This window comes from Xyrauchen texanus, chromosome 24 (assembly GCF_025860055.1).
Source record: "Xyrauchen texanus isolate HMW12.3.18 chromosome 24, RBS_HiC_50CHRs, whole genome shotgun sequence".
In the NCBI taxonomy this organism is placed as follows: domain Eukaryota; kingdom Metazoa; phylum Chordata; class Actinopteri; order Cypriniformes; family Catostomidae; genus Xyrauchen; species Xyrauchen texanus.
In genome coordinates, this window is record NC_068299.1 from 39,456,301 (window position 1) to 39,484,048 (window position 27,748).

The 27,748-nt window shown below is 42.4% G+C and overlaps 1 protein-coding gene across 1 annotated transcript in view; it reads left to right on the forward strand.

Annotated features, from left to right (window-relative positions):
* Nucleotides 1–22,269, forward strand: part of plpp4 (phospholipid phosphatase 4) — a 216,492-nt gene extending 194,223 nt beyond the window's left edge. Inside the window, exon 7 of the mRNA XM_052089451.1 lies at nucleotides 22,058–22,269. Within this exon, the coding sequence (XP_051945411.1) occupies nucleotides 22,058–22,269 (212 nt within the window). The remainder of the gene's footprint in view (nucleotides 1–22,057) is intronic.
* Nucleotides 22,270–27,748: the final 5,479 nt, after the last annotated feature.

Sequence of the window (27,748 nt, forward strand, 5' to 3'; positions counted from 1 at the left end):
ATTTATGTATCAGCAACAACATATTAAAATGATGCTAAATGCAGATGACTAGCTTGAGTCCTGAGACCGAGTTTGAAATGATTGAATTGAACTCATACAGGCTAAGTGGCTCTTACGAGTTACTAGACCAGTTGTTGAAACAAAGAATGTGTTCGAAATGAACGAATCAAACCAACAGGCAGAATAAAAAGTCATCTTTTCAGTCATATCAAACTCAAAAAGAACAGAATGAGCCAGTCCAACAAACTGTCAAAGTTTGCCAAGGATTACCGAGGAGTCTAATGAGTGAACTGCTGATACTATGAGCTGAGGTAGGTAGTAATGTGCTACATTTACTCTGTTACATTTACTTGAGTAACTTTAAAAAAATTAATTAAAATGTTTAGTGTAGGTTTAAAAGTGGGTACTTTTTATTCTAACTCTAATTTACTTTAAACTAAAAAATTTACTTTTACTTCTATACAATGGGTGGCATTCCTGTCGTTACATTACTGGGTTAAATTTTAATTAATGTGACATTTATTGAGAGATTATTGAATGGGACTTTTACGAGAGCAGAAGTTCACACAGTGCAAACAGACAGCATTTCTGCATGTGCATAGTGAAATGGCAGACACCCGAAATAGTGCACTATATAGTGGATAAGAGCGGTTTCAGACACAGTGAGTGTTCCACGACTGGTATTGGTGCCCTACGCACTAGGCTGAGTATATGCATTTAGAGAGTGGTGGTAATGCTGTACAGAACTAATGATCTAAATACTTAAGACACTGAAAACTGTAACTACACTGAAATAAGTATCCACACAGGACATTAAAAGCTATAAAATAGTGAAAGAATGCATTAATAAAGCATTATCATGCTTTGGTTTATATTTCAGCATTATATACAATGTCCTTGAAGGACATATTCATGTTTTCACTGTAATAATTACTAGAAATGTTTCCAAACATCTCTTATTGACAAATTAATTCAGATCTGACAAGAGCCTTTAAATGAATAGTTCACAATTACAATTCTCAATATTTACTCACCCTCATGCTACCCCAGATGTGTGTGACTTTCTTTCATGTGCTGAACTCAAATTAAGATTTGAGCAAGTGAATGGGTAGCAACATTTTAAAGCAACAACAAAAAAAAACACATAAAAGTAATCCATAAGACTCCAGTGGTTAAATAATTATCTTTAGAACCAGTGTGATAACCTTTATGTGCTTTTTGGAGCATCATAATTTTGGCCTACAGAGCTAAAATATTCTTTTAAAAATCTTAATTTGTGTTTGCAGAAGAAAGGAAGTCATCCATATCTGGGATGGCATGAAGGTGAGCAAATTATGAGAGAATTTTAATTTTGGGGTAAACTATCTCTTTAAAGTGATAGCTCAGCCAGAGATTAATATTCTGTCATAATTTCCCTACCCTCATGATGTTCCAAACCAGTGTGGCACTTTGTTTTATGTGGAACACAAAATATGTTAGACCGAATGTTAGGGACTGATAGTTTCAGTCACCATTCACTTTCAAAATATGTAGAAAAAAAAAAACATTCTCTGAAATTAAATCGTGAATAGTTTCTGTCTAAAATATCCTTAGTGTGTTGCATGGAAGAAAGAAAGTCATACAGGTTTGGAACAACATGATGGTGAATGATGACAACATTTCCATTAATAATAATAATAATTCTGAAATACATGTTAAATGTGTATTATTTAATGAAATATAGGGGAGTTAACATCCATTATGCCATTTGTGAAAGTTATGAGTTATTCACTACATGATAATCATGGTTTCTGGTGAGTTGATTAAGACTCTGATTAGTTTAATCTCTTTATATGCTTTAGACACCGGGATGTTAGAATTACGTACTAGTGACATCATTATTTGAAGATGTAAAAGAACCATTGTATTGTTTTTTGAACCGGTTAATTGATATGAACCATCTGAAAGAACCAGTTCATGAAAATGAATCGGACTTCCCATTGCTACTCTGTATAAGTTGTGCATTTCCTATACAGCTGGAGCTTAATTTACTGACCCCTAGAGAAAACAGGTGGCACTTCAAGCTTCAATTGCCCAAAGGGTTGGAATACTCCTTTTTACTGTCCAGGAACATTTATTTTTTATATAATTAATTACACAGAATTTTAAATCGACAGCCCTAATACATAAAAAAATTGTGTATAATTTGACCGACACTTGGCTGGTGCCAAGTAAGCTTTGCAGAAGGACACATCATATCAAACAAATAACTGCAATCGGATACTTATTAGTGGGACTTTTTATGGATCTGTGTCCTGAGGCATGCTGGCTAGTAGGAAAAAACTAATCTGAACAACAGTGGCACGGCCCATTACCCTTGATAAATGCAATCTGGTGCAAGTAAATACAAGCAGCAGACTCGTACATACTCGCCCTTTGGCCATGGTGAAGGAATGAGTGTGGTTTTGTTTCTCTGCAAATTACCAATCCATCGTCAAAATCAAGTTTCAATCATTTTTATTTGTATTCAGGCTCCATATTTTGGGTATTAAACAGCTCTCTGTTCATAGAATTGCAGATTAAACAGCTGTGTGGCAATTTGCAGAGCAGCTATTTCAGCACCCCTAAAATGGCAGTGCTTAACTGCATCCTCTCAGGGGGGATACTAAATAGCAGAAACATTCAGAGAAATGTGTTTTCTATACAAGTTTGAGGTCAGTAGCAAAAAAATAAATAAAAAATACTCTTCTCTTGGCAGTAAAAGACCCACCTAGTAGAAATGACATTAGATATAGCATAGCCTTGAATTAATAAAGCCTTTGTTTCAGTGCTTAATTTGTAAATTGCGAGGTCCCGGAACATAGCGTGGTGACTAATCCGGCAAGTGATTGGTGGGGGGGAGTAACGGAACATTTGAGCAATCACATATAGCGGACAAACTCAAGTGATTAACAGCTTGCATCAGTTGCTTTTATTACAGCGTGCACATGACAAACAAACCAAAAAATAATAAACAATTTAATCAACACAAGCAATGCCACAGTAAATTAAGATAATGCGGCTCTTACCTTTCCTTTTAGTTGTTTAAAATAGACCATAAAACAGACATTTCTTTTCCCTCTGTCTCTCTATTTCGTGCTTTGCTTCTGGGGTCTTTTGCGGTCCTGTGTCCTTTTGAAATCCATGACCTCACGTATGGAATGGGGTTAAACTGATATAGTGGGGGTCCAACAAGGCAGAGAAATAGAAACGATGAAATTGTGGAGGTGTGGATAGATGCTTGGTTGACATTGCAAATTAAGTTAATTTGAGAAAAACCCCTCTCACACTATGCACTTGAAATCGGAACTGTGTTGGCCGCAATCAAAAGTTATTTTAATCCCACTGGGATGAGCTCACCGCAGTTCTCTCGATATTCCCTCAAAGCCCGAACAGCAGATCGAGAGCGGTCAATGCCAAACTGCTGACAAAGTGACTCGGCTTCTTTATCACCATAAATTGCTCTGGCATCCTGAGGCAAGTATTCACGAAAAAGTACTTTTAGCTCTTCGATGAGTTTGCTGTAACCCGTTTGGTCCCCTTTTCCCCCTCCGTACGATAGCATGTGATTCTCCAGGCTTCTCACCAGACTCCCAAAAAAAACCTTGTAATCCATACTTTTGTCTTCTCATCCTCCTGGATGCAGAGGAACACCTTGGAAAATTCTGTCCTGATTTTGGCTGATTTGGCTATGATGACCTGGTCTCTCAGATATTGCCTCAAACACTCTTGCCTCGCGAAAAATAGCTCTATGTGCCGCGATAATGTACAGTCTTGTTTTTGGAGCTCCCAGGACAGCTCAGACAATTTTTGAAGAGCATCATACATGAGTCCAAGATTTTGGACAAAACAGTACGAGGACATGCGCTTAGCAAGGCCACTGTAGCTCACACAAGTAACGCTGTCACGGGAATAATCTTCTTCTGCCTGACTGAAATTATTGTAGAGGGCAGGGTAATTTTTCCATACAGCTTCGACAGATCTAAAACCTCGACGCAACCCATCTGTTGTCCAAGACCCGGCCAATTTTGCACAACTGAATGTCTAATTCGTAAGCACATAGTTTAAGCTCAATTCTGTTTTGTTTGATGTGCTGTACAGTGTGTAGAGTTTATCCATGAAAATCCTGAAATTATTTATTGCACCCAATTCTTTAATCGTATCACCGACTGCGAGCTCCAGTCGATGCGCTGAGCAGTGCCACACTTTCATATTTGGAAAGAGTGATTTAAGTCTTGCTGCCACTCCAGACTTGCGGCCAAGCATAACTGATGCGCCAATGCATGAAAGCCCTATCAGTGTTTTATACAGAAAATCCTGGGTAAAATTAACACCATCTAAGGCACAATTACGTTGAGCGACAATTCCATGGGCACTTAGGTCTTCTAGTTCAACAAATTCCACAAAAGTGTTTTCAGGCGACTCCATGCCGGACAGATGAAATTTGACGTAAATGATTAAAGCACTCTTTCTGCTTAAGCTAGTTGCTTCATCAAGCATGAGACCAATCTTAGGAGCACAGTCAACAATCTTTTCAAATCATTTATTTTTCATTTCAAGTGAAATATGGCTTTGTATGTTTGCACATGCCACATTAGAGTGCAGAATTCTTCCCATGTCGAGCCCATTTAACTCCTGGCAATCAATTTCACTCTCGAAGCCATATGCTGGTCTGTGGCGCTTCGCTTCCTTGCAGGCTGTTGGAAAAATTCTTGCAGTAGTGTTCACTTCATCGGATAGGTTATTTAGTATTGTTTTTTGTAACGAGTCTTCTTTTGCCTTTTCAAGAATGCTAAGTGCTGCAGTGTGTGCCTTCGTCTGAGGGACCCAGGCTTCCAACCTTTTTGCAAACAGCGCAGCCTAGATGCGACCCCTCCATGACAAGCCAAGGATATGATGTCTTTTTTGTTTTAAACTGTACTTCAGTCCATATTGCTCCCATTCTTTGACCTTCGATTGTCTGCTCACCTCCACACGCTTCTTCCCCCAACCCACCAGAGCTCTCCGCGGTTGTCGACTTGCTCTGTTTTAACATCATTAGCCGATGAACTTGCATCTTTTCTATAAGTGGGATCTATAATTACTCTTGTCTGTTTAGTTTCAGATATTGGGCCCTGTCTAAAATAATCCAGTAAATTAAGTCTTTTCGCCATCATTCCTCATCTCCAATTAAAAAATATGACACCCCCCCCTTAAATCCACCAATTACAGAAGAGAAGTAATTTTTTATCATGGAAATAGGAATAGTTATAGCGGTACAAATTTAATCGGTCACCTCTAAAACATGGCATGGACTACACATCGGATATAGCTCATTTCTTACTTTTACTATTACTATTTTAAATTTAAAAGGTATATAGCAAGTTATTGATGACATATCATTATTATACTTGATTTATCATGAAACATATGTAGGCTACAGGTCAGCAACAATGTCTTTCAGTGCCGCATGAGATGGGGGATCCCCCAAAACAGGTGCCTGATCTAAATTCGGAGGTACCGGATCCGGCTTGTTCCGGCACAAATTAAGCCCTGCTTTGTTTACTATAAAGCATAGGTTAGTGTAAAATGCAATGTACCATGTTTGCAGTTTTTTTAAGTAATTAATGGAGAAAAGATACAAAAAGGAATTTAAAATAGAATTGTTATATTAAAGATGGATGGATGGATGGATAGAGAGCGATTTTAGCATAAATTAAACGTTTTTCAAACAGCACAAAGATAGTTGTCATTTATCAAATGAAAAGCTCTCATTATCAGGAATCTTATTTTGTTAACACCACAGTTTGAATCATTAGCAAAGGGAATCATAATCTCTGTGAGACAAAAAAGGCTAATGTCTCAGACAGAAGCTCTATATCAGCTCTTACCTTAGGCTATTTTCTTAAAGGGGTCATGACATGGTTTTTTTTATTGTATTATTATGTTCCCTTAGGTGCAATTATAGTATTAATATATTTTTTTTTAAGAAAAACTTTTAAAATCTAGTGATTTATGACCTTTTCCCACCCTGTTTCTCATCCTCTGATTCAAACAGTCTGTTTTGGGGGCGTTTTCCATTTAAGACTTCAGTGTTAACGCCCACTGTTTTGATTGGCTAACGTCAGTGCCTATGTATCAATTATTGACGCCCCAGCCAGAACAATATGCAAGTAAACTAAGTAAAAACACTGTGATTATTCATAATGAATGAAATTGCGCTTTAAAAAGTAGTTTAAAGTTTAAAATAGATTACTTACAGTTTGCGTCGTCGTTGTTCCCAGAATAGTCGGCACGGACTTATCTTTGAGCAACAGTTTTCTGGCAAAGCCAGCATCATATTGAGATTTGTTCTCAAAACAGTCATCCTTAAAATGTACAGAACAAACGCTTAAAGGGGTCATGACATGAGAAACCAAATTTGCCTTGATCTTTTGGTATATAAGAGGTCTTTGTATCATTAAAACCTCCTGCAAGTTTAATATTTTAAGACGTCCTCCCCATTCTAAACGAATCATTTATTTAATCAAGCTCAAAATACAGCTGGTTCTGGATTCATGGTTAGAAGTGACGTGTCGGTTAGAAGTGACGTAACAGCGTTTGCATATGACCGCCTCCAGCACAAGATAACTACGCTTTAAGCGCAAGACTACGCTCATTTCAGTATCGCCGTCGCCTCGCAAGTGTTCAGTCGATGGACAGCGAGCTCTGACAGAGACTACTTGTGCACAGGAAAATTACGATGCCACACAGATGTGCTGTTCCTGGCTGTGGTCAAACAAAACCTCTGAATAATCTGCCGAAAGATCCAGACGTCAGGGAAAAATGGATGCAGTTTATTTTTTGCGGATCGACCCAGTCACGGCAGTGTTAACTTAAGCGTTTGTTCTGTACATTTTAAGGATGACTGTTTTGAGAACAAATCTCAATATGATGCTGGCTTTGCCAGAAAACTGTTGCTCAAAGATAAGTCCGTGCCGACTATTCTGGGAACAACGACGACGCAAACTGTAAGTAATCTATTTTAAACTTTAAACTACTTTTTAAAGCGCAATTTCATTCATTATGAATAATCACAGTGTTTTTACTTAGTTTACTTGCATATTGTTCTGGCTGGAGGCGTCAATAATTGATACATAGGCACTGACGTTAGCCAATCAAAACAGTGGGCGTTAACACTGAAGTCTTAAATGGAAAACGCCCCCAAAACAGACTGTTTGAATCAGAGGATGAGAAACAGGGTGGGAAAAGGTCATAAATCACTAGATTTTAAAAGTTTTTCTTAAAAAAAATATATTAATACTATAATTGCACCTAAGGGAACATAATAATACAATAAAAAAAACCATGTCATGACCCCTTTAAGTTAACACTGCCGTGACTGGGTCGTCCGCAAAAAATAAACTGCATCCATTTTTCCCTGACGTCTGGATCTTTCGGCAGCTTATTCAGAGGTTTTGTTTGACCACAGCCAGGAACAGCACATCTGTGTGGCATCGTAATTTTCCTGTGCACAAGTAGTCTCTGTCAGAGCTCGCTGTCCATCGACTGAACACTTGCGAGGCGCACGGCGATACGAAATGAGCGTAGTCTTGCGCTTAAAGCGTAGTTATCTTGTGCTGGAGGCGGTCATATGCAAACGCTGTTACGTCACTTCTAACCGACACGTCACTTCTAACCATGAATCCAGAACGAGCTGTATTTTGAGCTTGATTAAATAAATGATTCGTTTAGAATGGGGAGGACGTCTTAAAATATTAAACTTGCAGGACGTTTTAATGATACAAAGACCTCTTATATACCAAAAGATCAAGGCAAATTTGGTTTCTCATGTCATGACCCCTTTAAAATAAGCCATTTTATACTCTTTTGTGAGCTTGCTTGGGTAAATAATCCCATGCTGTGTCTCAGATGTCCACAACAATATATGCAGTCCAACAGATAAAGCATGATAAACAAATCATCAGAAAGTACATTCTTGACTACCTAAAATTGAGAATCTCAGCTTTCCAACAACCCATGATTGCGCTACTAGTCCATTCAGAGGCCCGAGATATTTTATGAAACAGTGGAGAAGGTGAATGGGATCACAGGAATTTTATTTTTGGTTGTCATTTGGTTTCATGATGCCAAGAATAAAAGTATAGTCATTATGTTGTGTTACATGAAACTTTGATGTGGGATAGTTCTACTTGATATCTTTTATGCTTGATCATAATGGCATTTCATTGCATGATGGTCATAAAATTATAAAAAAATAAAATTGGAAAGATCATGTTAGCCTAGCAGGTGTTAGACTGATATTAGAAACATGTCAGAGCAACCATAATATAAATGATGCTGTAATGCTCGCATTTTAGTTAAAGGTACTTATAGATAGCGTACAATGTAGCATGATTAGAACATGTGTCTCTGCAAATGTTTGTTAAACAAGTGTTATCATCATGTAATGCAGAACCTTTGCATCACATAGTGATAAAAGTCAAGTTTTTGCATCTTTCTGGTTTTGGAATGTTTGTGTGACAACAGACCTCTCTGTCTTGGCAAAAGTGGATTGCAATATCTTGTAGGGATTTCCAACTTGGAAGTCTAACATCATGTGCTAAAGCCCTGTTGTTTTTGGAATGTTTTTTTTCATAATTATATTATTATTAGGGCCAATGCACTAGAGATGCTAAAGCGCTATTGTTTTTGGAATTTTTTTTCTCCTTTCCATTAACCCCCTTTATACTTGTGCCTAAAATCCAGTAAGGAGGAGGGATGCGGCGTAGTGGAGTTCTTGACGTTACCATCCACCCCAAAGGAGCAGCTGTATCTGGCCTTGAGGACGGAGGAGCCCGGCTGCCTGGAAGCGGAGGAACATCCTTCGACTGCGAGGGGAGGAGTGGCTCCCAACCTACTGCCTGGAGCGGTTAGCGCTGCCAGGGGTGGGGGAGACCCCTACCATCCACCAAAAATGCGGTCTGCCTCTGATCCACCCTGGAAGGCCTGTCTGTCGTCCGCTAGAGGGTGGAGGAGTGGCTGAGGACCAAGCTACGGCGTATCAGAGAACTGGCGAGTAAGCGTTTTTATTTCTTCTCTCTCTCTCTCTCCTTCTCTCTCCTGCTGCCGCTACGCATTGGCCTTTCCCTCTCTTTTAAATTTTACTTGGGTTTTTAGGGGGTACTGCACTGTTACAGGGAGTACCCCCTGTGTTTTTAATTATTGTTGTTTCCCTGTCCCCTGCCAGATTCAGGAAGGTGGGGATGACCTGCCAGCAGACAGTTTGGAAGGGAGACCCTCACGGTAACAAGACTTGATCACCAGGTTCCTCAAGGGTGCAAGAAGATTGAATCCTCTTAGGCCGCGCTTGATTCCCTTTCGGGATCTCTCTGTGGTCCTACCTACCCTAAAGAGATCCTCATTTAGCCCCTGCAGCAGAACGAGCTCAGCACTTTCCTGGAGAGGGAAGAGCACTTCCTAATATATATGGTGCTCGACAGGAAATTGCTTAATACAAAAATCAGGAAAGGCAACCGCCTGTAGCATCTTCGGGTAAGTGCCTCCTCCCACCCTTAACGGAACCAGGGAGATGCGTTACCTAAATCGCTGGAAGGTCATGACATGGTCGAGCGCTCACTTTGAGACACACAGCAGCTTGACCATGTCTACTCCTCCATACCTCATGAAATTGGTTCAGGGCCTTCGTCGTTTCATATAGGAACCCCTAGTGTCACTACATCGACAGCGTCGAGTGAATGACAGACAGGGAACGTCTTGGTTACTGATGTTCCTTGATGGAGGGAATGAGACGTTGTGTCCCTCCTGCCATGACACCATCTCCTTTTATACCCGTTTTCTGGGGCATGAAAATTCCACTCGGCAATTTTCATTGGCCTTTTCTGAATAAAGTAAAGGTGATTGGGGCTCTCAAGAGCGAACCCCTAGTGTAACTACATCTTCTCGTTCCCTCCATCAGGGAACAGAGGTTACATCACTAACCAAGGTGTTTGTGGCAGCGGGGATTTGGTCAAGCGCCCGTCCGGTAGGGAAAGTGGTAAGGGCGTTTGCACCTGAGCTAAATTATGTGTAACACCTGTCTCTAATTTCAGTGAGCACGGGGAGAGCGGCATAAAAAGCAGCCACAGAACCTCCAGTGAAAAGAGAGAGTTGGACAAAGCCCTTCTGAGTAGCTTGTGAATTGTGTGTGTTACAGTGAAGAGTTATTGTGAAGTTGTATCTGATAAGGGTGCAGAAATTAAAAGTCTTGCAGTTGAAAGCTCTGTTTCCTGTGTCTTCCTTCGCTCCGTGGAGAAGAGTGCTACACTGGTGCCGAAACCCGAGATCATTATTATCCAAGTCATGGAAGGAAATTGCCCCGTAGAGTCCTCCCAGCTGGCGCAGGTCCTCCAGTCCCTCGCTGCGATACATCAGAGCCACCAACAGTCCCTGCTAGAGCTCTTGCAGGACCAAGATTGTCAGTTCCTCGAGATCATGTGGGCTCAAGCAGAGGACCGTCATGCGATCCGGAGTCTCCTCAGCCAGAAGGCCGCCACAGCCGCGACCCCGGACACCCGCGCCTCTTTGCCCCCGTCCGCGTTCAAGAAGATGGAACGATTTTGGGCTGGCCGCATGACCAATGGGCAGCGTGCCTTGTCCCTCTTTTTTCGCCTTGTTCAGCTCGCCGCTCAACAACTGCCGGCAACAAACCTCCTGGCCTATGCAGACTTGAAGATAGCCATCTTGCAACGGGATGGTCAGAGTCCGGAAGAGAACCACCAGCTCTTCCAGGGTATGAAGTTTGAGAAGTCCGACCGCCCGTTCGCCTTTGCCCAACAGCTCTGGGACGCCTGCCGGAGGTGGCTGGTAGAGGGGGACCGCGACGTTGAGGGTCTGATCGACCAGGTGGTACTGGGGCAGTTTGTGCAACGCTTGCCCAGAAGAACGGCGGAGTGGGTCCAGTGCCACTGCCCGGCGTCGCTGGAGGCAGCCGTTCGGCTTGCGGAGGACCACATGGCGGCGATCCCGAGGGCGGAGGAGCTCACTCTCTCTCTTCCCCCTTCCCCTATATTTTTCCCTGTTCCCTCCCCTCCTCTCTGCCTTCTCGTTCTACTCTCTCTCTTGCCCCGCGTAGGCAAGGAGGCTTCCCGAGAACAGCTTCCAGGCCATGGGAAGCTACACCTTCCCCGACCTTCAGCCGCCCTCCCCCTCAGGTGGGGGCGCCCGCCGACACAGTTACGGGTATAGCGCCTGGGCCGGCATGCTGGAGATGCGGAGATCCGGGCCACTTCCGGGATCAGTGTCCACTGATGGAGGTGGGGACGGTGGTACGGGTCTCCGATATCCCGCAGGCCAGTAAGAATCAAGGGGGGTACTCATCAAGCATTGCTGGATACAGGTTGTAATCAGACCACCATCCACCAACACTTGGTTCAACCCGAGGCTTTAGGCACAGCTAAACTGGTGAGGGTAAGGTGTGTGCATGGGGATGTTCACAAGTATCCTATGGTGACCTTGGTGATCAAATTCCGGGGGGAAAAACATAGAATGGAGGCTGCGGTTAGTTCCCGCCTCACCCATCCACTGATTTTGGGGACCGATTGGCCGGGAAATGTATTAGAGGGAATTTGCAAGGATGGGTCCTGCACTAAAATGAGGAGATGTGCGATGCTTTTGCAGGGGAGGCGGAGCCAGGGCCGTCCTCGACCGCTCCAAGTCGGAATGACAAAGAATAAAAAGAATTGGGATGGACCTCATCGGGCCATTAGAACGGACAGCACGCGGACATCGCTTTGTATTAGTCCTAGTGCCTCTGAGCAACATCTCAGCACGTTGTGTTGCTGGGGCACTCTTAAAAATAATCTCCCGGGTGGGGATTCTGAAAGAAATCCTCACCGATCAGGGCATTATTTTTATGTCACGTATACTTCACGAGCTTTATGAACTGTTGAGCATTAAGTCGATTCGCACTAGCGTGTACCATCCGCAGACAGATGGCCTAGTGGAACGATTTAATAAAACCCTCAAAAACAAGATTCGTAAGTTTGTGCACAAGGATGCCAGAAACTGGGATAGATGGCTGGACCCCTGTTTTTCGCAGTACGAGAGGTCCCGGAAGCCACCACTGGCTTCTCCCCATTTGAGCTGCTGTATGGGTGGTACCCATGCAGTGTGCTGGACGTCTTACGGGAAGCCTGGGCGGAGGGGCCTTCAGACAGTAAGAATGAAATTCAATACGTCCTTGATCTCAGAGCAAAACTCCACACTTTGGGGAAACTAACACAGGAGAATTTCAGCCCAAGAACGTCAGCGCTTCCCCTGTATGACAGGGGAACTCAGCTAAGGGAATTTGCACCGGGAGATAAGTTACTCGTATTACTCCCCACATCGAGCTCTAAATTACTCGCCAGATGGCAAGGACCCTTTGTGGTCACACAACGAGTGGGGGATCTCGATTATGTGGTTAAACGAACCGATAGACGGGGCATGCGGCAGATATATCATCTTAACCTACTGAAATTGTGGAGGGAGGTGGCCCCCATGACGTTGGCTACGGTAGTTCCGGAGAGGGCGGAGCTCGGACCGGAGGTGAATCCAAACCACAATCATAACACCCCGGTCATTTGTGGAGACCACCTCTCACCGTGTCAGTTTACAGAGGTTTCTGATTTGCAAAAGGAGTTTGCGGATGTGTTTTCCCCTCTACCAGGTCATACAAACCTCTTCCAGCACCACATCGAGATCGAGCCGGGGGTGGTGGTATTTATCGCATGCCCGAACACAAAAAGAAAATAGTTCGGGAAGAATTGGATGCGATGCTCGATATGGGCATAATAGAGGAATCCCACAGTGATTGGTCCAGCCCGGTTGTTCTTGTTCCCAAGAGTGATGGGTCTGTATGGTGTTACGCCCTCTAGGCATATGTGTTTTGTTTTCTCTCTGTGTGTTTTCTGTTGCAGGAGCCTGCCCCATTGGTTCCTCCATTTGCCTTTGTTCCAGCCAATCACCGCCTGCCTTGTGTGATCAGCCAATTGCCCGTGGAGTCTTGAGATCACCTAGGTCTATAAAATCCAAGATGGCTGTGATATGAAGAGACCTGTTTTTTGTATTGCTTGTGGTTTTTATTGACAAGCCTCTCAGTCTGTTTCTGTGCTTTGTTTTCTTTCATTTCAACTTTGTATCTTATGTATTTCAGGTATCATGTTACATTTTTGAATTGGGAACAGGTTAGGGGCCCTGCACATGTTGCAACATGTAGACCTTAACACTGTCTAGTAACACAAGGTAAGGAGTGGTTGCCACCAATTGTAAGTTTTGTTACAATGCCCCGTGTTGATGGGTTGCTCGATCGGTTGGGTACTGCTCGGTTTTATTCGACCTTGGTAACTAGATGCAGCAAATGCTGTAGCTGGAAGCAAGGTTTAGGAGAAATCTCTGGGGTTCCCCGTTTGTCGCTCTCTCGACAATGTGTCGGAGAAACGACACTAGGTGTCTCTCTTGAGCGCCGAATATGCCTCTATCTACCCAATGCAATGTGTTGATGAGTTGCTCGATCGGTTGGGTACTGCTCGGTTATATTCGACCTTGGATTTAACAAAGGGTTATTGGCAGATCCCCTTGACACCAATTTCCCATGAGAAAACAGCCTTCTCCACGCCGTTTGGATTACACCAATTCGTGACACTTCCGTTCGGTTTGTTTGGGGCCCCAGCCACCTTTCAGCATTTCATGGACTGGATCCTCAGACCACACACCGCTTACGTGGCACATGCAACATCTGAGGGCAGTCCTGAGGTCGCTGCGGTGGGCGGGGCTCACGACAAACCCCAGGAAGTGCCCGATTGGGCGTGTGGAGGTACAGTATCTGGGGTTCCACTTGGGTCATGGTGCGTCCCCAATTTGACAAGACCGCGGCGATTGCAACTTACCCAAGACAGTTCCTGGGGCTGGCTGGCTATTATAGGAGGTTTGTACCTAATTATTCGGATGTCACCAGCTTGCTGACCTCACTAAAAAGGGGGCTCCAGACCTGGTCCAATGGTCGGAGCAGTGCCAACAGGCGTTTACGCAGGTTAAAGCCTCACTTTGTGGGGGGCCGCTTTTACATGCTCCTAACTTCTCTCTCCCTTTCTTATTGCAGACGGATGCTTCAGACAGACGGCTGAGGGCCGTACTCTCGCAGGTGGTGGAGGGGGAGGAGCACCCGGTGCTGTACATCAGCCGTAAACTGTCCTTGAGGGAAACAAAGTACAGCACCATGGAGAAGGAGTGTCTGGCCATCAAGGGGGCATTCCTCATGCTTCGATACTACCTGCTGGGGCGGGCCTTCACTCTCTGCTCGGATCACGCCCCACTCCAATGGATCCACCGCATGAAGGATACTTATGCCTGGATCACCCGTTGGTATCTGGCCCTCCAGCCATTTAAGTTCAAGGTGGTCCACAGACCGGGGGTGCAGATGGCTGTCGCTGACTTCCTCTCCAGAAATGGGGGGAGTGGTAGGCAGGCTGGATGGCACCATGGCCTGAGTTGGGCGGTGGGGGTATGTGGGTATGTGGCAGCAGGGGCGTGGTCAAGGGAAAGAGGTAAGGGCGCTTGCACCTGAGCTAAATTATGTCTAACACCTGTCTCTAATTTCAGTGAGCACGGGGAGAGCAGCATAAAAAGCAGCCACAGAACCTCCAGTGAAAAGAGAGTGTTGGACAAAGCCCTTTTGAGTAGCTTGTGAATTGTGTGTGTTACAGTGAAGAGTTATTGTGAAGTTGTATATGATAAGAGTTCAGAAATTAAAAGTCTTACCGCTGCAGTTGAAAGCCCTGTTTCCTGTGTCTTCCTTCCCTCTGGAAGACACAGGAAACAAGTAAAATTGGAAATGGAAATTGAAGTAACCAATTATTTGGGGGCACTGATGGATTCACAGAAATACTCATTCATAAATGTTTCTTATCATATACGGTTCTGGAGTTAATTCAATTGCTTTGAGCACAGTTGCACAATTTTCTTAAGTTATAGTGCCCCCTACATTCAAAAATGAACTAATTAGTCATTGTAAGCCATGCCCCAAAATATATTTGCGTATATCTTTGGAGCAATTAGACGTATCAATATTCTTTTGAAATTTTTTTTTTGGAAGGGTCTGTAGATTATGTATGCCAAGTTTCATGCGAATTGGGAAAATGGCCTAAAACCAGTTATAAAAAGTAGATAAAAAAATACATGATAAAAACTTTTCTTGAGGGAATGGAAATCCATGTGAACATAACATTGGAGGGCACTGGTGGATTCAGAAAAGCTAAAAAAATTTTATTGTAGTCCGTAATACCGTTCCGGAGTTATAAGCAAAAACATGAATTAGCTAATTATTGTGCTAACGTGTGGCCGATTGTCCAAACATTTTATATGCGGCTTTGAGTTGACACCCTGCTTGTTTATCCGGTTTTGTTTTTGTGTTTTTTTTATGTTTATTGGACTATATTACCTTCATATTCGACTTTAATCTTGACAATCCTTATATCGTTTAAAGCTTTAAGTCTTTAGCTTTGAAATATGCTCACTGTTTTGCGATCTGAATGACATCATTACAGTATTGCATTAAAATAATGAAAGAGTGGATTTTAAAACGTGCAAAATGTGAGCAGTATTACTTATAGTTTATATCTTCTGGCCATGATCCGATCGGATGATGGCATGAAATTCAAACACACAATCCATGGTAAATGTCCACAATTGGAAATAGACTCGACCATTTTATCCAAAACAGCGAAAATTGAGGAAAATCCGACTGATTATACTTCGGCGGCATCATCACATAAATCAAAATGTCTATTATCAATAGAATATTGATTATAAAACTTATTTTATCAATCAGCATTGTTGTGGTATCCGCTATTCTGGTGAAACTGCCACTTTGTTTAAGCCCACTCTCGAGTCTTTCTGTGATTCAAACAATATCAAAGACTTCATGGCCTCAACAAAAAGTGCATTGGCCATTTCAGTGACTAGATCCAGCCAATGGATCGTTAGTCAAGATTTAATTGACAGGTCATGTAGCCATTGGTATGATGTTTCTATGGTTACAGGGGTGGCCTTGCTCATTCCAGAACAACGTCATCCTAGTGTTTGATATGAGAACCTAAGGTCACCATTACACGTTCACTTTAGCTTTGTTAAAGCTTTCTTCTATTTCTGATGACCAATCGGAGATGAAATCTAAAATTTTCGCTGCTTCTTTCAATAGATCTATGCAAAAACACAACAATCTAGCTAGATTTGGATACTTTGGAATAAGTTCCAAAGGTTTTGAGGAGGAATAATTGCTAAACCGGCTGGAGTGCATATTCTGTGTTTGGACTCATAGCAGCTATAGGGCTAAAGCTATGTAAGGAGAGAAGGAGGGCACAAAATGGCGGGCATGGCTCTTGTGGAGAGTGCGTCACTTGAGGTTTCCGGCAAGGGAATGTGGGCACAGAGACTGGTTAATAGCATCTGCACTTTTAACATGTGTCTCTGCTGGTACGATAACTTATGGACAAAGCTGAGCTCTGTCGCCAAGTTATCTGTTTGCCAAATGTGTATGCGGGTATGTTTGTGAGGGGTCATGTGTGTGCGGTTAGTACAAGAGGAGAGAACAGGGTGATGGCACCAAAGCTGGTTTAGTGATCATGCGAGAGATGGCAACCGTTAGTTTTATCACAGTGATGCGGTGAACAGCTCGTAATCGTCCGCCGCAGTTGTTGGTTATTTAATGGATAAACTCAGTGTGCCGTTCTCACCTGCGATGGCAGAAATGCACAAACGGCCCAATGTGGTTGGATGACAACACAGCAAATCTCATGCTAACAGTAAGCTACAGTAATACCTTGAGTATTATTAGCAGAAATGAGACTTGGTGGTCCGTACAATGTACAAGCAATAACCTTGATAGACAAGAATATCACACTACAATAATCTATCTCTGCCCAGACGTAAACATTTTACTTGAGTCGCGCGAGGACGCAGGTTGAATGTGTGTTCCTCTGTTGTTTGACTCCGACTCGGTTCCTCGAAACACAAGTGATGACGTGAGTCCGTTTCCTCGCTCTTTCGGCAGGCAGTACGGCGGCTCATTCTTGGCAGGTTAGCGGAGAAATCAGCAAAGTCGACTCGGTTAAAGAAGGAAGAGACATGTTCTTTCTTCACTTCTGCAGGCAAAAAGGTGAGACACGGATTGCTCAGCAATGCCCCCCCACATTTCTCCTTCTTCCCACGGGATTGAGGACAGTGCGGCTGGTGATGGAGGCGATCTGGAGATGGCAGCAGGTGCAGCTCCGACGGGTACTCCCCCTCGGCCCACCCGCCCCCCAGCACACTCGTTGACTCCCGCCTTACAGCGAGCCTGCCTATCCTCTGGAGCTCGAGGTGGATGAGCTCGCCGCTGCATCGGAGAGTGCGGTATCTGACGCGGATGACTGCGGCCAGCACGCCCAGGTTGAGGCTGACGCTCAGATGACCGACATGCTTTCCCGGGCTGCCGCCAGTGTGGGCTTGAACTGGAACCCTCCATACTCCCCACAGCAGTCGTGGTTGGATGACTGGTTCCTGGGGTCTGGGCGCCGCTCACAGCCACGCCCCCCCCAGTCTCGTTTTTCTCGGAGGTGCATGATGAGCTGACGTCATCATGGAGAGCACCCATCTCCACTCGTCACAAAGCCACTCACTCCGCTCTTGCTACCCTCGACGGGGGAGTGGCCCACGGGTACACGGTGATTCCCATGGTGGATAGGGCTGTTGCGCTCCACCTGTGTCCCGAAAACCCTACCACCTGGCGGGGTCGCCCTGTGCTCCCTTCCAAGGCCGGTACGACAACATCCTCGCTGACCGCGAAGGCCTACAGTGCCGCCGGACATGCTGCTTCCACCCTGCATGCCATGGCCCTCCTGCAAGTCCACCAGGCCAAGGCACTCAAAGAGCCTCACGTGGGTAGCCCTGATCCCGATTTGCTGCAGGAACTGCGCTCAGCGACCGACCTCGCCCTTAGAGCCATGAAGGTCATAGCGCAGTCAGGGGCTGGCGATGGCCACGCTCGTGGTCCAGGAACGTCATCTGTGGCTGAACTTGGTCAAGATGCATGAGACCGACAAGACTCGCTTTCTCGACACCCCAGTCTCCCAGTTCGGCCTCTTCATCGACACCGTCGAGGACTTCGCCCAGCAGTTCTCCACAGTGAAGAAACAAACAAGTCTGCCGCAATGGGCCATGCCCCGTCTGCTCGCCGAGGGCGTCCCCCTGCGAAGAAACACCAGGCTGCTCCGCCTCAACCTGGGCCCAGCTCTCAGCCCACATGTCAAGCGCCCTGCAGGAAGCAGATGCCCCCCAGCTCACGGACCCCCTCGAGGACCCAGAAGGCTCCCAGACGCTCCTGAGACGTTCGACCCAGTAAGCACGACTTAATCATCAGGTTCCTAAGAGGCACCCGGAGGTCAAATCCCTCCCGGCCAAGCCTGTTCCCCTCCTGGGACCTCTCGGTAGTCCTCGCGGGCCTCCAGAGACCTCCCTTCGAGCCACTAGAATCAGTTGGACTCAGGGCCCTCTCTCTTAAGACTACCCTGCTGATTGCGCTTGCCTCCATCAAGAGGGTCGGGGACCTGCAAGGGTTCTCTGTCACAACACTTACCTGGAGTTCGGTCCGGCAGACACATATGTGATACTAAGACCGTGACCGGGCTACGTGCCCAAGGTTCCTACCACGCCCTTCAGAGACCAGGTAGTGAACCTGCAAGCACTGCCCCGGGAGGAGGCAGAACCAGCCCCTTCGTTGCTGTGTCCGGTTCGTGCTTTACGTACCTACTTGAACCGAACGCAGAGCTTTAGATGATCTGAGGAGCTCTTTGTGTGCTTTGGGGGACAGCGGAAAGGGAACGCTGTCTCCAAACACAGGCTTTCCCACTGGGTAGTAGACGCCATTTCATTGGCCTATCGTACCCAGGCCGTGGCCCTCCCCTTGCGGGAATGAGCTCACTCAACAAGGAGTGTTGCGTCCTCATGGGCACTGGCCAGGGGGACCTCCCTGGCAGACATATGTAGAGCAGCGGGTTGGGCAACACCCAATAACTTTGAGAGATTTTACAGTCTCAGGGTTGAGTCAGTATCATCCCGTGTTTTCTCAGGTAAGAGCCAGTAGTACTAGGTAACACGCTGATGGGCTGGCAGGGTGAATCGTTTGTATATAGCGCCCTTTCCCTCGGTTGAGGTAAAATTGTGCGCTTTCTCTCCCAGGAGATCCCACTTCTCAGATCCCTGGATGATTCCTCCCTAGCCCTTATGGGTCCGCAGTTCAGCGGAGGAACTCGCCGACCCAATACACTGTGGGTACTTAATCTATCCTATACTGGAATAGGTGCTCCACAGGTTAAGGACTCCTACGCAGACTCCCCCTGTGTTTATTATCCGCGGTACGGTCCCCTTACAAAAATTTCCTTTTTTAACTTAAGTTTTAAAATGACGTTTTCCTTAGGCAGTCCCTGGCTGCCCTCCAGTCGCCGTGTTGTAGCAACTCCCCCTCCTGAGGCTGGATCTACCACCGCGCCACTTTCCACATGTTGCCTAAAAACCCATGTGACGTATTCACCACTCTTACCTCCACTTCCGGGCAGGTGTGGTCTCCAACGAGACGTTGTGTCCTCCCGGCCACGTCACTGAGCCGAGCCACTGTAGTGGCCGGACCATTTCCGACTCCTCAGAAAAATCCTGAATGAACTCATAGTATTTCCTCGCCTTTGTTCCTCGCCGTATGTCCGGGCCGGGGTATGCAATACTATCTGCCAACTACTCATTGGCCTTTTTTCATAGATCAGAGGCATATTCGTCACTCAAGAGAGACCCCTAGTGTCGCTTCTCCGACACAACGTCTTGTTCCCTCCATCAGGGAACGGAGGTTACATCCGTAACCTAGACGTTTTATACTCTCGATGAAATCATGGTTGAGGGACGTGTTCTGTTGTGCGTTTCATCCAATAGGAGTTAAGAGTTCGATCTTTCAGAAATTCACACCTAAGTCTAAAGTGAGAAAGGCTTGATGGGATCTGTTGTCTATTTGGACTCTCTTTGTTTGATTTTGGTTCTACTTTGTGTTATCAGGCTTTGAGTATTCCTACAGGCCTCAGTCAGGCTTTATGACTGTGTGTAGGCCTGACATTGTCTCCTATCTGAGCACATGAGGCCCAACATAAATATGGTATTGTATAACTTATTTACTTGAAAGTTGGTTGATATATGGCTTTTATTTTTCTATAATGTTTTTGACCAACACATATATTTTTATATTTTTTAATATATGAAATAAATTTTTTGTGCAATGCATTTTCATTTAAATAAACCTAAACTTCTATATATATATATATATATATATATATATATATATTATTAATTTAACTGATTTCACTTGCACTATACTTTCCCAAGTGTTTTCTTTAAAAAGAGACCAAAATTAGGTATCTAGTCCCAAGCATTCAAAAGAAAGAATTAACAACAATTTAAATTTGTAAATGCAATTTTCTGGTATATGCTAAAAAATTGTAGAGCCAGTTCAGAGGATAATATAATGAACATTTGTTATTTTGAGACTGAGAGTTAAGAAATGCAGTGCAGTGAGTCAGATGTTCATTTATTAACTGTTCTGGGCTGTGTTTCCCAAAAGCATAGATAGTGTAAGTTGATCGTAGGTACCAGAGGCACCAATGGTCTTTACGAGCAACTTGAGCTAACAATGCTTTTGGTTAACACAGCCCTTAGTGATTCCATTCATTTAATTGAATGATTTATATGAACGATAGATTTGAGTACATTTAGTGGAATGATTGAAAATTATTGTTTTTTGGTATTATTTGTTGGTACATATTTTTTGGTGTAGTTACCTTTAGTTTCGACTGCAAGCACTTTTATATATTGCGTTATATTTATTTACCACAAGGTGGCACTGTCCTGAAACCTGTTGAGCACCTTCAGGCCATTGTGCCGATGACACATACCGGGTTTTGTAACGATATGCCAATGTGTTTGTAAAATACAATATTTTACAACAAAAATGCCAATAATGCCCGACATAGGCAAAATTTGTATAATTTGCCACAGTATACTCCACAGAGTCTAAAGAGTCCAGTTTTGTGATTTTAGGACAAACCATTCAGAAGTTATAAGCAAAAATAGCAGTTTTTTAAATATCTCCTGACTCATAGGGTGCACTGCACCAAAACGTTGCAAATCACCTCAGGGCATGATTGCTATGACACACCAAGTTTCGTCACAATCCATCAAAGCATTGTGGAGATACATCCTAAAATTCAATTTGGCACGTTCTTTGTTTAATTTGTTGAAGCACAGTTTGGTCTATCAACATTTTTTAATTACTTTTTGTCCTGAGTGTCACCAGATGACGCACATACATTTTCTTGCAAATCGGATGTACGGCCTAGGACAAGTTCAGAAAAGTAGGTTTTTCTTAAAATATTATTGAACTTGCTTGGCATAAATCTTCTGATGGTGGTTTCGTTCCAATCAGGCAAATGGCCTACAAGTTATTCGTTTAAGACGTTTTCACATTAAATCCAAAATTGCAACTGGCCATAGGACAAACCATTGCAAATATGGTATTCGTGGTCTTGGTAAATCCCAAGAAATGTAAGGAGACCAGTCAAACATAGACATAACATGCAGATTTTTAGTTGTAGCACTCCTTTTAGGCGAAATTAGTCAAAACTTTGTATACAAAGTTTTGTTAAGTTTGTGATTTGCCTTTTACAGATATAGGTCAGTTAGTCGAAATTAGCAAGGCCCAAGCATTTCATTGGCTTATATCTTCAAAAAACTTTCACTTTCAAAATGTATTTGATAACTTATTGCCAGCATAGTCTAGAGCTGATGTGCTAATTTGGTGAAGATCAGATGAACACCCTAGGAGGAGTTAGAAAAAGTATGTTTTTCATCAAATTCAAAATGGCGGAAAAATATGCAATTAATGAGTTAGAGAGATTAAACAAATGAATAAATAAATAAAAAGTACTCTCATGTTCAGTATTATCATGTTATACATTTTTGTTCATCACAGATGCATTTGTTGGTGGAGTGATCGGCCTGCTCTTCGCCTACATCTGTTATCGGCAGCACTACCCACCATTCCTGCACATAGACTGTCATCTGCCTTACGCCAGCCTGACTGCAGCTGCTGCTCAGAACATCCCCCCTGCCCAGGATCAACTTCAGCCCACTGACAATGCCACCAGCCTCCCCCTGGAGGGCATGACAGAGGGTCCCGTATGACTATTAGAGACTCCCAGAGTCTCGCCACCCCCTGACACCCACCAACACCACTGTGGTATTAACCACACTTGACTGACACTTTGACATTCCAGTGAGTTGCACCACTCCATTTCACTTTTTCTTTTTTACCTCCTGTAAAAACTGTATTGGAGCCCTGTTCGTTATCCACCGATTGGTTTTACAGAATGCAGTTACTGTGAGGGAAATACACTAATGTTATATCTTGTATTTGGCTGACCAGATATCAAGTGGCTCTCCAATGTACCAGAGTTCTTCTAATACATAAAGAAGTGTAAATCAGATCAAGTGCTTCTGGGGAAAAGAGTTTATTGATGCCGATCTTGTAGCATAGCTCTTCTGAATCATAACCCAATGTGTGTCTGTGTGACAAAACTTTATACCTAAAAATCAATAGTGTTAGCACCTCCCTGAAAGGCCCTTAATAAACAAGACATACAGGATATCTTTATATGTTCCTCCTGGGAGGGGTTGATTGCTCTGAGTTTCTGGCCCCCAATAAACCAGATATACAGAATATCTCCATATGTTCTTCCTGGGAGGGGTTGATTACTTTTCAGTTTCTGGCCCTTTGGTTCACGCCTTTACAGACACAGATTCAACTCTAACAATGTAGAAATTATATAGACTAAAGTATAATTTACTTGCACACGCTGTCTGCGTCATTTTAATACCCAATTCACTAAAGAAATTGTGCAAAAAAAGGTAACTGCACAAACATAAAAAATGGACACTATACCTGGATTAACTGGATTGCAGGCAAGAAGTAAATTAAAAAAAAATTTGACATTGAAATACAACGCACAATATGGTGATACTTTTGAATGAATAATCCCCTGTTTAAAAGTATGGCCAAGTTGGAAACTTTAATGTGTACACAATCTGTTAGTTTTAAGAATGCCTCTAACAATAAAGGACCTCAGAGTACCATGTAAATACTATGGTTTATGTAAATGGTAATTTCGTATACAGTAGATCTAAATCTGAGTAGCTTCATAATATGTTTTCAATCGGGAATGAAAATGAGGCTGTGAGGGTTAGACTTTTCAGTCTGTAAAATAGGACACACTGTATAAACATATATATTACATTTCTAGATCACATCTCATTTGTTTTCTGTATGTTTTTTCAATGTTTCATAAGCGGAACAATCTATACCAATGTAAGCAACAGTAAAACCCATTGATCAAACTGTACTTTCCTCATTTTCACTCTTGTCCAAAATTAAATACGGTGATACTCTGACTTAGGTCCATGGTGCATATTAAACTACCATGTTATTAACATCACTGTGTGAATGTACTGCCACAGCGGTGCACTGACAGCAGTTGAACTCTTAATATAAGAGGCTCTGAAAACTTCTAATCTCTTATTAGAATTTCAACCCAGCAAGTAATTATTAACGCTGGTTTTCTTTATATTGTTTGCCATTGATTCAGTAGCAGGGGTGTATGCATGTTAACAGCTAGTGTGTGGGTTATTAGGTGTCTTTTTTTTCCTATGGTAAAATAACTGTAATGCATACCCTTTTGATGCTGATTGCTTTATATATTTATATAGCATTATTTATAAATATTGCCACTCATACAGACGATTAGTAATGCATTCTTTTTGACTTCACCAACTTCATCCTTGCTGTTGTGCTAAACTTTTATAGACTTTATCTGAGATACTGCCCAGGAAAACTAGTATTTATTGGATCCTTTTGTGGACTAACTGATTGTCCATGGCAACCCAGTGATAAATATACACTGGCGGTCAAAAGTTTGGAATAATTTTTGGAACAGATTTTGATCTTATGGAAAAAAATTGGTACTTTTATTCACCAAAGTGGCATTCAACTGACCACAATGTATTCATGTATTTCATTAATGTAATTCAAAACTTCTTGAACTACTTCAAAGAGTTCTCATCAAAAAATCCTTCACGTGCAGCAATGACAGCTTTACAGATCCTTGGCATTCTAGCTGTCAGTTTGTCCAGATATTCAGGTGATATTTCACCCCACACTTCCTGTAGCACTTGCCATAGATGTGACTGTCTTGTTGGACAATGCTCTTGCACCTTACAGTCTATCTGATCCCACAAAAGCTCAATGGGGTTAAGATCCATAACACTCTTTTCCAATGATCTGTTTTTCCAACCTTTTCTTTTTGTTTTTGTGTTTCAAAAGCTTTTTCTTTAAAATTCTTCCCATAAGGCCTGCACCCCTGAGTCTTTTCTTTACTGTTGTACATGAAACTGGTGTTTGTCTTTGAAGACTGTAGTGTACACCTTTGTATGAAATATTCAGTTTTTTGGGAATTTCAAGCATTGTATAGTCCTCATTCCTCAAAACAATTATTGACTGATGAGTTTCTTGACCTAATATTGAACTTAAGACTTGCCAGTCTATTACATACTGTGGCAACTCAAAAACAAACACAAAGACAATGTTAAGCTTCACTTAACAAACCAAATAGCTTTCAACTGTGTTTGTTATAATGCCGAGTGATTTTTTAGTACCAAATTTGCAATTTAGCATGATTACTCAAGGATAAGGTGTTGGAGTGATGGCTGCTGGAAATGGGGCCTGTCTAGATTTGATCAAAAATGAAGTTTTTCAAATAGTGATGGTGCTGTTTTTTACATCAGTAATGTCCTGACTATATTTTGTGGTCAGTTGAATGCCAATTTGGTGAATTAAAGTACCAATTTCCTTCTGAATCAGCAAAATCTATACATTATTCTAAACTTTTGGCAGCCAGTGTAGACCCGCTGCACTTAAGATTCATGAGATCATTGGCCCATGACATTGACAATCTCTTAGACAGACAGATCCTCACTGCTTCTCTTACTCACTTTATCTTGTCACGTTCCTCCTTTAGCTCAACACTTTATTCACTCTGTGTCCATCAACTTCTATTCTAAAATATTTAATTTTTTCTAAACTATAAATATTTTTTTTTCTCAACTATTACATTTTTTTTCTATCATTTGACAGTTACCCATACTATATCCTTGTTTTTTATTTTTTATTTATTTTTGTATTGTATTTGTCATATTTCCCCCTCACACATTCACTGAAGACTCAGATGTCTCTGAACTGATGTTTCGCACTCATGGGCTGATTAGAAATTTTAATGCAAGCTTGAATAAAAGCAGGAAATGTGAGACAGTGTGAAATAATGAAGCACTTTTCTAAACACCATAAGGAATCTGTAGCTACAGTATTACAAATAACACAGAACTACTGTTATTGTTGCGAAATATAACCATTTCCATGCCATTACAATAATCCTAACAATAGTCCAAATGACTTCTGCATTATATTTCAAGTCTTCTAAATATGCACCCAAAGCTGTTGTATGAATGATCTCAGAAGACATGGAACAGTCTATACCTGTAAAAAGTCATACTTTCATGATAGAGAAATTGTGCTTTTTTTGTAGTCTTTTTTTTTGGAGCTTGATAGATGTGGGCATTGCATAGAATTCAAATGTGTGAAGATTTTCAAAATTGTAACTTTTGTGTTCCTTAGAAGAAAGTCATATGGGTTTTAAATGAAATCTGGGCGAGTTTTAAGTTGATCTGTCAGAATCTACAGTAGCAGTGAAATACTGAGTTTGTTGCAGTTAGCTAAGCTAGAATCAAAATACCTGAGCAGTGATGTTTAATAACAGCAACTAATGACCCATCACTTACTAAGCTTAATAAAAGCAGATTACAAACATATTGAAATCATTAAATTAGATTTGCTGAGATTAAAATCAGCTTTCACGTTTATGTTAGACTCATACAGAATGACATAGTTAATTACTTAGCAAGTCATATTTCTGAGTCTAACATAACTGATCTGTTCACTTAATCATAAAGTAGGTGACAGATCATGTATTATTTATTTTAAAGTTCATTTTACTCATGACTTGTGTGAAAGTGAATAAAAGTAATTGTTGTTGCCCTTCTAGTGTTCATTTCACAAGGAAACTGATGCGATACATACAACGTAAAATAAATAATTCTGCATACATGTAGGTATAGTAATGCATTCTTAAGAGATCTGGCTAGAAAACCGTACATATTTTGCATAGCAAGCATAACAGCAAAAATAGCAAGCAATTATCTGGTGAAAGTGAACCCAGTCAACCCCTTAGGTGACACAGGCGACCGAATAGGTTGGCATCGTTTTGGAGGCGCCAATCTACCGAGCCAATATCAGCATGTGTCCAATCTGTGTTGAACAAAATGCACCCTGTGTATTCCAATAACGTGTTGTGGCGCCCTCCACGGAACACATAGACCATGTACTGAATTTCTTAATACCATGCTACTCTTACCGTTTCTGTAATATGGGTGTTTGGTAAAAACAGTGAGAGTAGAATGGATAGTATTCCATTGTGAGCACAGCAATAGACTCAAGAGCACGGGGCTCGTGAATAGGAGCGATGAGTGATATAATCACTCTTTTGAGTCTGTTCATCTCAATGAATTTGTCTAACATGCAGGTTTAATGGTTTGAAGCTAAAATGCTGCAATAGTCATGCAGTAAAACAGTAACAGGATGCTTTAGAAGACAGATAACAAAATCAACACTGAATGAGGTGGATATTTACTTACAATTCATTCAAAAAACAAAAACTTTTGCTGCATTCAGTCATCATGTGCGAGTCAGAGTACAGCCTGTGAATGATTGTCTACTGCAGGTAAAGACATTTTCTAAATGCTACATTTCTAGCATTACATTAAAGCACTTAAAATACCAATAATTGCCAAGCCATGTTTATTGTACATGTTCCTTGGAGTTACCAACCATATAAATACCAAATAAATGATATATCATATACAGTAAATACCAAGATTTTACCATATTATACCATCACTGTACCACAACTTTTGAGAAAGGTATCTTCGATAAACTTTTTCTTGTGTTGTGTAATGTGAAAAGGTGTCAGTATGTTTTTAGTCCATAGTTTCATTAATGATACACTATATATGTAATATATTGAAAAAGTAAATAAACTCCCAGGGGAGTATGCCCCCAGACCCCCTTTCAACATCATGATACAATAGATTGTGTATTAGATGGGCCCCTGGATGGCCTCGCCTAGGGTACCAGATGGGGTAGGACTGGCACTGAGTGAACCTCACAATATCAGTTTCATTCTATGCCCCAAATGAATTGTGAATATGACTATGAAACTTTAACTACACCCACACACTATAATTCCCTCAACATCAATCATCATGAGTATCACTTAATGTCAAAAGTGCTTCATTAACTTTAAGTAAACACATTTGAGCACATTTTCATTCACTTAGAGAGTGGAGAGAACTGATTGCTACAATGACTGCTTGTTTGTGTTTTCTCAGTAATGTATAGAATGTTGTCTAATAGTGCAGTGGACAAAAAGGACAGTGTACTTAGAGCTTGTGAAAGTCTTGACTCAGTACCAGTGTTCATCATTTCAGTGTTCCATAGGAA